General features: G+C 32.6%; 1 protein-coding gene across 1 annotated transcript in view; it reads right to left on the minus strand.

Annotated features, from left to right (window-relative positions):
• LOC144968602 (protein CIP2A homolog) overlaps positions 1-14,326 on the minus strand; it is a 28,962-nt gene extending 14,636 nt beyond the window's left edge. Inside the window, exons 1-13 of the mRNA XM_078907103.1 lie at positions 14,198-14,326; positions 8,995-9,156; positions 8,324-8,489; positions 7,730-7,842; positions 7,333-7,427; positions 6,457-6,553; positions 5,941-6,063; positions 5,120-5,268; positions 4,228-4,303; positions 3,331-3,573; positions 2,533-2,701; positions 1,758-1,905; positions 901-1,000 (exon numbers count right to left, since the gene is read on the minus strand). Of these exons, the coding sequence (XP_078763229.1) occupies positions 901-1,000; positions 1,758-1,905; positions 2,533-2,701; positions 3,331-3,573; positions 4,228-4,303; positions 5,120-5,268; positions 5,941-6,063; positions 6,457-6,553; positions 7,333-7,427; positions 7,730-7,842; positions 8,324-8,489; positions 8,995-9,090 (1,575 nt within the window). The 5' untranslated portion in view covers positions 9,091-9,156; positions 14,198-14,326. The remainder of the gene's footprint in view (positions 1-900; positions 1,001-1,757; positions 1,906-2,532; positions 2,702-3,330; positions 3,574-4,227; positions 4,304-5,119; positions 5,269-5,940; positions 6,064-6,456; positions 6,554-7,332; positions 7,428-7,729; positions 7,843-8,323; positions 8,490-8,994; positions 9,157-14,197) is intronic.
• Positions 14,327-16,446: the final 2,120 nt, after the last annotated feature.

The raw sequence follows: 16,446 nt of genomic DNA on the forward strand, positions 1-16,446 counted from the left end.
ACTTATTGTATAGTAGGTCCTTGGTTCGAGTCCTGTGGGTGGCTTAAAGTTGAGACTTTAAAAACAAAAAAACAAAAAAAAGCTCTTTATTCGCATTCTCTCACCATACTCAGGTGTAAAATAATTACCTTCCAAGTAACATCATTGTCTCTATCAAAAAAAGAAAAATCGTGAAATCAGGTATTAGGTCTAATCCTACCTATTGAGTGTTGATGTTGATTTGGGACATATTGCACAATCAGAAAATAGAAATAACTGTTTTGTTTTGTTTTTAAGGGTTTTACGGTGCTTGCAACACATTTAGGTCATATCAGCGCCAGTAAAAAGGGAGAATATGGGATTGTAAAAAGTTCTAGAATTACAATTAAAGCACCCAAGAAAAGGTAAGACAAAGGGGAATGGTACAAATAGGGAATTGGTGTAGATTCCAAGAGCATACCACCAATGTACTTAGTTTGAGATCACCTATAAGTCTCATCCAGATGCGAGCGCGTGTCCCCACTAAGAGGAATACACTCAAATGCTTACATTATAAATTCAAAACAACAAATATAATAATAATAATAATAATACATAACAGAGAGATGATTTACAAGGAAAAAAATATCATCTCCCAAAACAAAAACAATACATTTGACTGTTTCCCTCTCAGCTGGGCCAGGCCCAGGACAAAACCAAGTAATCTCATTCCAAGACAAAGACAGAAAGCAAGTTGGAAAACAGATAGAGGGGCATAGAAGACACAGTAAGTACCTCCCTGCCCACTATGGGAGGTCGGGAACCCCACCCAGATAGAAATATCTATGAGCATTGGAAAAAGGAGACTATTCATTTAGAATGTTGCATGACCACTAACTTATATTGAACTTGGATAACTAATAGGTTAAACTGATAACGAACCTGTAGAACAAGATCCATATAATCAGAGAGTCCTGGCACAAACTTTCTCATTAACAAGGCAAAGTCAAGAAGTGCTAGCACACATTCTGTACTTTCATCCCTGGCGAAGTGTTCAGAAAAATAATAAATAATTAAATATTTAAGCATTATTGTACTAATTTACAAGAGCAGGAAATAATAATGAGAGAGTGGGGAGTTGGGGGGTGGAACGAAAATAATCATAACCTTGTTTCCCTCTTTGATCAACAGAACTTTATTAATACTGTATTGGTTAGTGTATATTTATGCATAAAAAATTGCATTATATAATAATAATAATAATAATAATAATAATAATAATAATAATAATAATGATGCTGATAATAATACTAATAATGCAATGATATTAATAATAATAATAATAATAATAATAATAATTATAATAATAATAATGATAGTAATAATAATAATAATGATATAATAAATAATAATAATAATAATAATAATAATAATAATAATAATAATAATAATAATAATAATAATAATAATAATAATAATAATATATTATTATTATTATTAATATGATTATTATAATTACAATAATCAAATAATAATATAAAGTGTCTATATAGCGTTTACTACTACCAGATTGTAATAAACTTATTCAGGCAATAACCAAAACTTAAACCCCATTAAACAAATAACAAAAATTAATGAACCTACAGCATATTTCATTCCAAACATAGCGATGAAAAAACATAGCTGGCCTAAAATGAAATCTCAAACAATATATATTACAATTGCAGTAGTGTCTTATTAATAATTCTGTGAATCAAATTTTTAATCAAGCAATCAAAACCAGGGAGAGAAATCCTCACCTTTTCCCTTTATCAGGATTGAATTCTGACATGGCCTCTGCATATGTTAGATAATTCAAGGACAAATGATAATCAATTGCTGTAGATAACATATCGGTGGATAATAATTCTCCCAGAGCATTCTTGGTTTTTGGGTCTGAGCACATCACTGAAATGAAGAAGTATCTTTTTTTTTTATTAAGCCATTTTAACATTCGTTTTGGGGGGCAAGGGAGGGGGGGGGGGGGGGGGGGGGAGAAAGAGGAGAGGGGTGTTGTTACCTTTTGCTGATTGGGAATTTTGACATTACATTCAGCCTTGATAAAATTACTTAGAACGCTTTTGATGCTGATTGATAGGAATGTGAAGTGATTGAGTCTTAAAATTTGGGAAAGGGGGAAGGGGGGGGGGGGGGGAGCATTTACCATTTGTCAACTAAGATTTTAATTCTTCGAGTTCAGCTTTTAATAAAACACCCACATCATTGACAAAACACATTTGATACTGACTGAGAGGTGTGTGACTCATTATTTAAAAATTGGTCTCGAACCATCAGATATAAATATTCCAGCATAAAAGAAAACACAAAGATAAATAACAAAATATACAGAAAAAAACAAGATACTCTTACATAAACAAAACAATACATAAAATAATTAAGAAACTTTTTATTTTAAATATGAAAAACAGAGAGAAAAGAAAAGAAAATATAGAAAATAATGAAGGACAAACAGAAAAACAACTCGTGATCAATATATCTTTTGAAAGAAGAAAAATAAATGTCATCATGACTTACCAATAAGAAGTTTGACTAATTTTGTGATTTTTAGTGTCGACATGCCAAGCTGTTTTTCTGATGACTGTGTTTGGCAATTCAGACCATTGCAACTTTTCCCAAAAAGAGAAATCAATGTCGGGGTTATAATGTGTACAGGGAATGATGAATCAGCATCACACAAGCAATCCTATGGCAAAAACAAAAGAAGAAAAAGAAAAAAGTAAATGCTGTCACGAAAATGTTTGGAAATTCAAAAAGATAATAGATAAGAAGATAAAACTGAACCAACATTTATATCTATGTACGATAAATGGAAAGAACATCAAGAAATTAATAAGGAGCCATGGTGTTTTAAAACTAAACCTCAACAATTATTTTTAAAATTTTATTCTTATGACTCAATTAGCCTAATAATAATAATAATAATAATAATAGTAATAACAATATAGTAATAATAAAACATTTTAAAAAACCAAAAAAAAACCCCAATAATAAAATAATAATATATGATTTTTATATAGTGCCTTACACCGTATCTTAAAATGCTAAAAGCGCTTAACAGTAACGTAACAACTTTCACTCTAATGTACAACTACTCAAACATGCAGTATGAAACAAAGCAATATAATTAAACAGTGTTACATATGAAAAAGAAACATTTTAAGATGTTTTTAAAAAGAATTCTGCATGATTTAAAAGAAACAATCTAGCTGTTAAAGGGTTAAACATATAAGAGGGCTTATCGAGTACCAAGAATTAGTAGATATCAATTTTGTTTCCAAGAGATACAGCACCAAAAAAAAGTATATGACATACCTGGATAGAGTCTGATAAGAACTCGAGAGCCAATATGCTGATATTGTTAGTGGAAGTTGATTCATGACAAGACCAATGTAAACAACACAAAAGAGGCTCTGTGTCAGAGGTCAGAGGTGTCTTTATGACCTCCACCATAATTTGTGTAGTCATTTGGCTTTGGGCTGTAACACTGAAGAGTCTTTGATTGACGGTTTTTCTTATAAAAGGTATGGTGCAAATGGATAGGAGTAGCTGGAAAACCTGAGGAAAAGAAAAATAATATATGCAACAGTATAAATAAAACTAAAAATTACAATTTTAGTTCTCTGTCACAAGTCTGATTAACTGGGTCAATATTTCTAGCCATCAAACCATAATAAAACTACTATCGGGTGCAGTTTGTGTTCTTGTGGTATGACACTCTTCTTCCCACCTGTAGGTCCCTGGTTTGTGTCCTGGTTTAGGCAGTGCAAAATGAGTCCTTGGAAAAGATTTCACTATACTCACATTCTGTCACTATATCTGGGAGTAAAATGAGTACCTGTTCAATAACAGCATTGTCTCTGTCGAAAACAATATTGTGAAAGTGCCTTCTTCTTCAACCGTCATGTCTTGTCCTCAATGTTAAGTTTTGCTGTTGACATAGGATCCCTTTTAAAGCGCTTTGACTTTCAATACATTAAGTGAATATTGCACGTTGATGGGAGTTGTTAAAATCATTCTAAAATGGATCAGATACTACAGTTATCCCGGCTATCAAATTTATATTACAAGGAATTTTGTAAACTTAAACATAATTTATAGTCAGGTGAAATAAAAATAAATTATATGTATAAGTATAATAAAGTTGTTAAACATTGACGTCAGTAATAAAATACGTAATTATGATGTAATGTGAGAAGAATTAAAACAGACCTGTGCAATAGAATCACTTGCACTTGAAGCCAACAGGAGTAGGATATCATTCAAACATTTGCTTAAGTATCTGTACCTGAAAACAAATATTGTACTTATAATTTAATTTCCCACATAGGGTAGAGGAGATTGTACAATGCATAAGTGATACTGGGATTTGGTGGGAGGAATATGTGTCTGAGGTCTTCAAAAGGTTTACACTCAAACAAGTGGTGTGTCACTGTTTCATTGGGGAGATGTCAAGAGGGACAGGAAGGAGGTGTATCTGTCTGTTGTGGTTTTACTTGAATGAATGCTACTGCTACAAGATAGATAAAATGCAGAACAAAAAATAGGTGACTCAAGGATGCAGTCTGAAATACGGGACAATACCAGGTAATGTGAGTCACTTGGCAGCCTATTATGTATGATCAAATATTAAATATATAAGTTATCTCATTTATACATATAAGAGAAGCATCGCAAATCAAAAATATACTATAAATATCATGTGTTGAGATGAAGTCTCAATACATACAAATTTTATTCATCAATAAATGGAAATTTAAACATGTTTTATGTCTATTCCAGGTCTGCATTTAATTTAAAGAAAAAATCTGTATCCACCTAAAACGCAAGATTTCCACATTTATTTCTGTGAATGATAATCATTAATAGATGCCTCAGAATAGACGTTGTGCAGTTTAATTTGGTATAACATCTATTTCTGAATATAACACCAACTTTTTCACAAATTGTAAAATAAAATTCTGTAGATAAAAATCACAATTTGGGCACATCTGGCTACTAAAAAATCTGTATATTATGCTGATTTGATATAAAATAAAAGGCAGATCTGCTATTCCCATATTTTGATTATATGATGAGAAGTCAAATATGAAACAAAACATACTGAGTAATACATTTCTGCATCTTTGAATGCCTCAGTAAGTCTGACAACAGATCTGCAGCATATTTCCAAGCAGCTCCTCGAAAGTTATTTTTCAAGATACTGGAGATGGTCTGTAGAGTTTGCTCCACATTATTTCCATTGAAGAAAACCTAATGAAAAGCAAATATGAACAATTTACACTATTTATCAAATACAATTATTTCATTAATTGGACAAATACAGTTTAATCAAATGTAACATGCAATTCATGGAAAACTGACTTATCTCTAAAAGAAGAATGTCATTGTGATTTAACTGAATAGGACTTATGGTCAACAATGATATAATTAAATTCATAGTTACTGACACCCATCCAAAGAGTGACATGACAGACAAACAACGATAGGCCTACAAACAGTAGCTGGGTTGGCCCAGCTCAATAATGCTTCAAATTGATGCATTAGTAAATTTATAGGCTGTAAAGGTAATCAATGTTCGGACAAACACTTGATAAAATAAAAAACACAGTCAACTATCTATCTTTATCAATTTCTAATTAATTATTTGAAAAAAAAACATGAAATAATGCTATCCCCCCCCCCCCCCCCCCCCAAAGTAAAAAGAGGCAGTCCAAAGCTACAATGTAGCAGTTTTCAATACGATTCTATTACATCATATTTGACGATTCAACCAGTAGAAACATGCCACCTATCCATGATAACCACTTTTGTACAGAACGGAAGTTAGTCTTTCATTCAAGCTTTGACACAATATCATAGTAACTAATTGAATGAGATGGTCACAAAATGTAACCTATATAATATCACAATGTGAGAGTTTACCTCTTGACCAAACTGATCTTGTAGACTTAGACTAGTAAAAATACTGAGAGAAAACACCACGTTCACTTGGTTTGAGTGCTCAAAAAAGCCACACAAGGTTTTTTGAAGCTTTCCAAACTGCGACTGAAAAGGCATGAGGAATGGAACGAAAATTAACCAATGAGATACCACTAAATTTATGAAATGATACAATTATACTTAATTCATTAGTATCCAGTAAATGAAATTGAAATAATAAAACAAATTCTACAACAGATACATATAAAGATTCTCAATTTTGAAGACTTAAATTGGTTTGTGTTTCTGTGAAATCCAATAAACTATACATGAGGTTAAGTGTTTGTATCCACAAAAATTGAAAATAATCATTATTATTCTTGTCATTAAATTAATTAGCCAACTTACACAGATAACTGTGCATTCAAATAATAAGTCATCAAATTTTGAAATTAATTCATAAAACCATTATCTATGATAAGTGGTTCCTCTATCGTTACAGAACAAAAGAAAACAAACCATGTTCCTTATGGCTGACTGAACAAGCACATTATTCCTGCAAAGGTTGGCTAGAGTTCCAAGAGAAGGCGATAAAAGTGAATCTGTCTTTGACATTCTGACAAACAAAAATATAAATCAATGATTCTATAATATAATATATATACTAGAAACAAATAAAATGTTAGAGAGAATGTAATAATTAGTCTTTGATAATATTTTCGAATAAAATAACTTTGTCGCTTTTAACTTGTAAAATGAAAATATTATTTTACATCACTTCGAGACCAAATGCCATCAAACCAAAATATATTTTTGGTGGTATGATCGGTCTTCGGGAACTTAATGCCATCAAACCAAAATATCTTTATATATATATATATATATATTTTTTTTTTTTTTTTTTGAGAATCAAATGCCAGTCTACAATGTGAGAGAGAATACCATCAATTCTTTTATAACATTTTATAACAAAATAATTTTGCTCATAGAAAAATATCATTTTGACCCCACTTTGAGAATGAATTGCCATATATTTTTGAACTCCCACAGAGAATTTAATGTCATCAAAGAAAAATATTTTGATCTTATTGTGATAACCAAATGTCAGTTATAAATTTACGAAAAGATGAAATGAAAAGAAAAAAAAAAAGCAGATAATATCCTCCCATCAACCTTTCAGTCATGATTCAAAATATAGCAGAGTATCCCTCTCGCATTCAGGTGAAAGGTGCTGTACCAGTCTGGTTATGTATTCAACTCCCAATTGTCGCAGTTTATATTCTCTATTCTTCTGGCATTGTTCTACTCTTGTCTTCAAAATAAAACTTAATTTTTGTGACATATATACTTACATAATAATAATAATAATAATTATTATTATTATTATATACTTACATATTGCTGATTAACAATTTTAAGAGTCCAGTGACATAGTTTTGGTCATAGCTAATTCTTTGGCCATAGGTTAACCTCTGCAGAAGCTGTAGAGACTGAATAAAGATATCTCTATAAACAAATGGTATGAGTATGAGTTTTCTTTCTAACTTTGATGTAATTTAAGAAATTAATTTCCATTATCAAACAATATAGTCACTATTTTCACTTTACTTGCAAACCGTTTAGGTCATTTCAGTACCAGGTAAAATAATCAGAACCAAATCCCCTGTCTCTCTGTTATAAATGTTTTTCTTTAAACTTATTTTCATAAGGGGAAAAAAAAAAGGAAATGTTCAAGAATATATTACATTAATTCCCAGAAAGTATGCAATTTACAGTATATTCTTGAACTTACGTCAATCAAGATAGGATCTTCTGGAGTGCCTTGCTTGGTTTCCACTTGCTCAATCAATGACGGACACAGATTAAATATTTCATGCAACATCTTTCTAATTGAATCATCATAAGCTGCAGCAAATAAAACAAAAAAAAAACAACTGAATTTATATATATGTTTAATCATGCAAACAACATGCTCTAAGGATTTAACCATTGTTTTTCGGGGGGATTTTTGTTGCTATTATGACAATAGATATCCTGCCATTAATCATGAAAATGTCAAACATAAAATTTTATCACTTTATCTTTGTTAAATGATGCAAAGACGGAATTGATGTTATGTGGAAATACCATAGGAAAAAATTAAGATTTACCAACAGTCCGTTTGAGAACAGATGTTCAATAAAGTCCTCTATATGTGTGAAAAACCTTGGTGTCTTGTTTGATAATAATGAGGGTTGTGGCACTTTTTTTTTTCAACCAATGTAAAGCGCATTGAGCATTATATAATGTTGAAAAGGCGCTACACAAATGCCATCTATTAATATCATTGTCTATTTTCAAATATGTTAAGGTAGCAGGGTAGCAGTTCAAAATGAAAAACACTCACAGAAATTCAACAAAATTTTAACAGCACATCCAGTAAGTTCTGACTGCTCCTCATCGCTTTGGAGACATCTGACTAAAAATGACAAACATTCTGAGACTTCAAGTTGATCAGCTGTTGATACCAATTTCCTTACAAAAGCGAGTTTGCCAGTAAGATTTTGTAAAACCTGAAATTTCAAAATAAAAAATGATGTGATGAAATAAAGGATGAACATCAAGAAGCATGTCAGATGCTTGCTACAGAATATTGTAAAATGAAGGAAAATACTACCAAATTTCAGATTTCAACAGTTTATGCATGAACTTTGTCTTGTCAATGTTGCACTACACATTGACACAGCACGACTGACAGCACTGTGAAAGTGTGAGAATTATATTTTCAGCATGGAGAGATCTAGCAGGAGATGGGTTGTTCAAGGCTTGTGTGAGCATTCTGTTCTGCCTAAAGATTATTTACATACAACCCAAAAGAAAATTGACAAGATGACATGAATTTTAAAGACAACAAATTTTTCAATGGCAGAATTTTTATCACTTAGGAAAGCAGAAACTAACATCCTTGAATTACCTTTGTTATCTTAAACAAACATTTACATTTAAACATAAAAGTACATTTTCTTCATTTCAGCATGTTGAAATGTTTCATTTTAAATGCTTCATCTATTTTGTTACCTCTAGCTGATGAAGTAAGTAGCGTAATCTTGAAGGGTTGCTGTGATACTGGCTTGCAGCTCTTAAAACATTTGTCAGACAATCCAAAGATTCCATGGTGAATAAATACCGGGTTTGGCATTAACAACAATTTGCTTTTGTTGAAAACGTCTCAATCTTTACCTAATGGGAGATTTAAAAAATAATAATTCAAGACTATGATGTTTTAGCATTATGGTTAATTTCAGTGAAATCGATAAAGGATAATAATTAATTTGCTTTTGTTGAAGAACTCTCAATCTTTACCTAATGGGAGATTTTTAAAATAATAATTCAAGACGAGGATGTTTTAGCACTATGGTTAATTTCAGTGAAATCAATAAATGATTAATTTGTTTTTGTTGAAAAACTCTCAATCTTTACCTAAAATAAATACAGTAGAACCGTAATATAAGTCTAGAGATAGCAGGCACCCGATTATAACATTTTAAAAATCCCTGATTTTTCTCCCTATTTGCCTGTAGCTATAGCAGGGACTTTTAAGAACCTAATTTTATATTACAGGGACACTGTAACCCAATTACTATCTCCAAATACAATGAATAAGCCCAGATTACATTCAAGTATGCCTACAGCTTTGGCAACGGAGAGCACTCTGTGTTTGAGGGTGTATAGGCTACTTACTAGATGCATCATTTTCAGCATAAAATTGGCAGACAATGTGTAGCACATAACATAGAGACACACACATTCATAACGGTCAGCTTGAAAAAAAAAAACAGAGAGAGAGAGAGAGAGAGAGAGAGAGAGAGAGAGAGAGAGAGAGAGAGAGAGAGAGAGAGAGAGAGAGAGAGAGAGAGAGAGAGAGAGATAGATAGATAGAGAGAGAGAGAGAGAGAGAGAGAGAGAGAGAGAGAGAGAGAGAGAGAGAGAGAGAGAGAGATTACCAATGTTAAAAAAAATTGTGATTTAGGCCATTTGGGTTATTTGCTGGCATACATCAGCAATGCTGGCGAATGAAAATTTCTAGGTCAGTATTGCCGGTTGATTGATATTTTTGCTAGTTAGGGAGTTGACAGTTCACTGGCATATGTCACCATTACCATATCATTACTACTGTCCCATCACTACTACTACTACAACTGCGACTACTACAATTACTACAACTACCATTACCCCTCCTCCTCCTGCTACTACTACTGCCATTGTCGACACCACCACTACTACCATTTCCTTTAGCGAATACTACAACTGAAGCATCTTTTCTTTTTATTGTCTGGAAACGTCGCTGTTTTTAACATTCATAAATTTTTGAGAAAGGCAAAAACTTTTGTATTGCACATAGAAACGTGAAAAGAAATAAATAATTGTTAATAAAATATCAATAAAAGTTTTTTAAAATATACCTAAACAACAAAGCAGTCAAGGGATGGTGATGGTAGCCTACATTATATGTGTCATGATTCATGTGGATAGCGTGGCTAAAAAAGTAAGATGAAGGTTTGTAAGAGTCAACAGTGTGTGATTGATTCATGTCTGAGCCACTTTTTTTTTTCCTCATGAAGAATATTGCAAATGTTTTATGTCCCACCTGTGGCGGGGTTTTGTGCTTTATGTAGGTTTGAGTCCAATTGATCACATTAATGGTCTGAGTTCGAACCTAGTATGCGCACTTTGGCTATCACTCCCAGCTGTGCCACTCTACATCACAAACGGCTCAGGTTTAATCTAGGGGTGATTAAGAATAACCTTAAGGTCCCTTTATAAGGCGGAAAACACAATAATGACAGGAAAAGCATTTTCTGCATGGGCAACATAATATATCAAAATCTAATTGAGATTTGGTGACTATACTTGCTGTTTTTGATAGATCAACTCTTTCTGGAGCTGTGGTAGCAAAATGGTGGCGAAATTTTGCTCCTATATATTTTTTTAGGATTTTTTACCGAGCAAAAGTGGCGTTTTGAAGACACGAAGGTTTTACTTTCGTTTTTAGAATGGATCAAATGAGGTAAGTGAATCAACAGTTTCCATTTAAAGTTAACTTTATGTTTTGTTTTTAACAAAAGTTAGATGTATTAACTACAATTTGTATGATTTAAAATTTAAAAAATTATTTCCATCTTTGTTTATAAGTTATTTTCTGCATATTATGTAATCGCGTTATTTTCGTGTCTCCGATGTGACAAAGGAAACTTAATTCTATATATCAGACAATCTTTGATATTTTTAACTACAAATTTGTTCATGTGACTAAAATTAGGTCTAGGAAACTTGTAAAATTAACAAAAAATAAAAAATTAACATTTTTAGTTGTTTTTAGAGTGAATAATCGGGTATGGGAGATTTCGTGTCTTCGAATTTCTGCCCGTGCACCAAATTTCAATATCCTATTTTATTATTAATTATGAAAGAAAGTGTTTGAAAATTGATTGGAGACATTAATCTTGCTCTGGTTTTGTGTTTTAAACTTTGATTTTTGACTTGAAATTTTAGAAAAAGTTTTTTTGAGCAAAATAAAGTATGGTGTCACCTGCGTGGGCACCATCTGCATGGGCACCAGAAAATCTGAAATGTGTGAACTTGGACATTGGTGATGAATATACAGTTTATAAATGTAAACTTTGGTAACCTATGATGAATATTTCAATGTAAGTACATATCTGAACATTTCTAGCTGTTTAAGAACACAAGTTGCTAATCAATTGAATTTTGTAAACAATTTATATTAAATATATTGATTCGCTCTCTTTCTCATATTTTTTGTGTCACCACAACATTCACTCTGCTTTCCGGGAGGATGCAGCGATGGCATCTGGACATCTGATCTAAAAGAATTTTATCCAGTATGAAAATTTTGATTAGCTACAATACAAGATACACAGGGTTGAGAGATTTTACTCCAGAACTGTGAGTGTACCAACCGATAGGGATAAAATCCGTAATAGCACCTAAGTACTGAATTACAGGTTGAGAGGAAAAAATTCCGTACACTTGCCAAAATGTTCTAGAAAAAAATTTGTAATGCAATTATAGACTTATTTTTATATATATATATATCGCTTTATTAGATTCATATGCTAAATTATTTCATATCCTTACACTTGAACCTCTGTGATGTAGCAAACAAAAGCTGTAAGTGTGAGTTGTTGTTCTTAAGAACGCCTTTCTTATGCGTAATTATAAGCCTTATTTTCTCAACAGAGTAATCAAATATATTTAAAGCAGTGGAAATCAAATATGCTTAAAGTAGTGCTCTTGTCAACAACTATGTCTTTATATATTGCTTTTATACCAGGTACTGGAGGAGAGGGAGTTTCACCGTGCAGTTCTCCCAAGGAATAGCGGTACTGGTACAATTTATTATGCGTATGTGCAGAGCAGAGTGTGTGATTGTTAAAAAAGGACCCTCCAGACATCTATTCCTGGGTTGTTGTCACCCATCTTGTCAATACAATTGAAAACAAGGACCCATTTTTTTTTCAAAGTTGAAATGAGTTTAAAATATTACAAAAAAAATTTTTTTCGTTATTTGTCTCATGTAATTATCCCCCTTGTTGTATAATAAAGTTAATTTCAATACAAAATACAAAAGATATTCTGTTTGTTATTTATTTGAAACAATTGGACCTGTGTACATGTATTTTGAGTCATTTGTCACTTCAGATTGTTAAAATTTCTTTTCATTTTGCCTTTCCGTGTAAACCGGGGTCACCGTTGATCGACCTACTTTTTAAAGTTACATAATCGTCTCCTGCTCATAACTTTTACAAATTCTGAATCCTCATATTTTAAGCTTTAAAATGATATATGATACTTATTTGTAGATAAAAGATGGAAATTGACAAAAATGGGCCTGTCAAAGTAGATAATTTCAGGTCTTGTCCGTTTTCCGCCATAACTAACTGTAATAATAACAAAAAAACGCAGAAATGCTATAGAAAAAACAAAAACAAGACACTCGAGCCCGGAAATCTCGAACAAGCCAGGACCGGGTCTATTTATTCGAGATTTCTGCGTTTTCCGTAGAGTATTTTACAGAGAATATGAGAGAGGTAATTGTGGGTGGTCTTGATAAAAGTCATATTATGATGATAACTCTCCATGAAGATAACTTATTGACCTCTGTCAAGAGTCGAGAGTGAGACTTCAATTGTGTGGTGGATGGGACATTTATTATTTGCAACGCTCTGTAGAAAGAAGACGGGGGGGGGGGTGAAATGTGGCAGAAGCAGTATTTGAACACACAGCGTCGATTCCGACAAGCCTTTTAATAAATAACTTCTAAGGCAGAGGACTTAACCATTTGGCCATGACACCCACATGAATGTCAATATAGTAACCTACTATCCATCGACTGACTTATTGTTGGTTAATTTTATGTTTTTATTGATAATCTATTTCTATGTGCATTTCAAAACTTTCCATATTCTGGAATGTGGATAAAATATTTAAAAGTAAAAGTAACAGAGTTTCAAAAATGTGTCTGTGAATAATCAATTTTCTTATTCTCTGACTGACACTGACTGACATTGACATGTCTGAGATTATCAAATTTCTTATTCTCAGACATGTCTGAGAATAAAACACAGCGTCAGTAAAATGACTAAATGAGTAAATGTAAACAGTAACAACAACAGAGTGGCATAGTATGGTATGGTTGTGAGTGTGAGAGTTAAAATTAAAGTTAAAATAAAAATTTACCAAAGTAAATGAAATTAGAATTAGAATTAGACAATTAGAATTAGACTTTTATTTCCATTTTAAGGTTTAGACAATGGACAGAAATGGGCAAGCCTTCCGAAAGCTCCTACATCCCCAGTTTTCTTTTTTAAAACATAATGTTATCTAGTAGTAGTAGTAGTAGAGGGGTTTGGGAGTGGGAGGGGGGAGACTTTTAAAAAAATAAGTTTCTCCCCTCCCAAACCCCCAACTACTACTAGAGAACATTATAAAAACAAAAAAGAATGCTGCGGATGTAGTAGCTTTCGGAAGGCATCCCGGACAATGAGTATCATAAATTGTGAAGACTAAGACTGAGACTTGTTTCCTAGTGCCTACTACTACTAAGAAGAGTGTAGAGAGAGTTGCAGTCATCTGACTGACTGAATGAATCCGAATTCAAGTTCAGACCTGCCTCCTGACCGTCAATCTAGCGATCTACATGCGGTATCTACATTCAAAAACATAAATGTGGGTTTTTTTCCAAAGTTTAATTACGTACTCGTGTGAGTATGTGAGTATAATACCCTTTCCTTTCCTTTAAAAAAATGTTTTTAAACTGTGAAAGTCTTGTTTAGTTTAGGACTTATACACAATAACTTTGTTTAAATCACCCGCTTCCGGTTTATACGAGGACAAAATTACCGATGTAAACAAATGAGTTCAAGAAAGTTCGGGGGTCAAGTGTAGAAATTGGATCGTTGCCAAACTTGAAGCCAAACGAAAATATTATATTATAATAAAATAATTTTTTAAAAAAATAATACAATAATAAAAATCCATGATTGCCCCCTTATCGTACTAGCCTATAAATACAAAGGCCTTTCTTCCTTTTTAACTTCATATTTTTTTCCGCGATCATAGCTCAAATTGTTAAAGTTAAAGCGATTTAAAAAAAAAAAATCATGAGCATGTTAAATCCGTCATCTGACTGATTCAAGTTCAGTGCGTTCACAAGGTTTCATTTATCGAAGTGACTAATGGTCAGTACTGACCCCCCAGGCATTTATTCTCCCATCAGGTCATATAGAACCATACTTCGTAGTTTCGTACAGTACCACTCATCTGTTAGACGTCCTTTTTGTACTAACACTCTTAAAATATCCATCACTAACTAATACCAGGTATTTTTTCACACCTGAGTTCAGTGTGGCAATATATGTTCAGTGCCTTACCCAAGGACAAGTCGAGACCAGAATTTTCCACAGTACTATCACCAATCCAGTGACTGGCCAAATTGACACTTGTGACAAGATGAGAAATAGTTCCCCTGAGCTACTGCACCACACAAATTAGTTGGCTATGTGGTCCAGTGGCATGACACACCTTCGGACCAGAAGGTCCAAGGTTCGAGTTCTGTTCTGAAGGGCGCATAGCTGAGCCATTGGTAAAAGCTCTTTGCTCACCGTACTCAGAAGAATATCTGGCCGTTAACAGCTTTGTCTCTGTAACTGATGCTTGGATTTGATGGGAGGAAAATGCATCTGAAATTGTTAAATGGCGCGTTACTGTTTTATTGATGTGTTGACATAAAGGAAAGGAAGGGGATGTGTCTTTTGTAATTTTACTTTGGTAACGGTTGAGCGGTATGTGCTGTGTTCTTAGTTGAAAGATGGTATTTTGCTGGTGTATTCCAAGGTTATTTATGCTATCACAAATATACAATAAATACGATATTACTAAAGATTTCATTGGCTTGATCGCAGGAGCAGTGCAAACCGCATTTGCCCATTTGTTTGCTTGTTTTAATAATAATAATAATAATAATAATAATAATAATAATAATAATAATAATAATAATAATAATAATAATAATAATAATAATAATGATAATAGCAACGACAATAACAATAATAATAATGATAATAATAATAATAATAATAATAATAATAATAATAATAATAATAATAATAATAATAATAATAATAATAATAATAATAATAATAATAAGGAATAGATAAAGATTTCAGGAGCACACTATCAGTGTACTTAGTTTGAGATCCCCTAAATGTCTCATCCTGACTCAAGCACAGGTCCCCACTAAGAGGAACACGCTAAAATTTTTACAAATCATATATACTGTATGTAAAACTAAAAATAATACAGTGCATAACAGAGAGATGATTTGCAAGACCAAAAAAAATATAATCTCCCTAAACGCTAACTATACATTTGACTGTTTCCCTCCCACTCCCAGCCAAGTTATCCAACCAGAGTCAGGACAAAATAAAGTAATCTCATCCAAGATAAAGACCGAAAGCATCTTGGAAAACATATAGGGGGATAGAAGACACAGTACGTACCTCCCTGCCCACTTTGGGAAGTCAGAACCCCACTCACAAATTGTGACAATGAAGGGATGGTTGCAAGATAGGTCAACAGATCTGCTCTCAGACATGTGAAAAAGTAAGATACAGACTTGTTGAGAGGTTCATATAGAAAACTGGACTAATTCCATGTGTCTTAAAAGTCCTACCAAGACACAAGTAAGGCGGTTTCTATAGTGTGAAACGGATAATACCAATTGCTTGTTATCCTTTGGATAGAATGATAGTCCATCGCAAAGTACTTTCCACCAGATCAAACAGAATCAGCTACCCAATCACTGCAGAAAAAAATCTTGAATGCATTCGGCATCAATCTTGGTCAGTTTGCATGAGAACTGAGCTATCAGGACCCCAATTCCTTCCAAGATGGTTACACTCAAAAGGTAACAACAACAATAACTAATATGTATAATAACAGAGCAAA

Source organism: Berghia stephanieae, chromosome 3 (assembly GCF_034508935.2).
Source record: "Berghia stephanieae isolate SIO BIC M18660-M18661 chromosome 3, UCSD_Bste_1.3, whole genome shotgun sequence".
NCBI classification, from domain to species: Eukaryota; Metazoa; Mollusca; class Gastropoda; order Nudibranchia; family Aeolidiidae; genus Berghia; species Berghia stephanieae.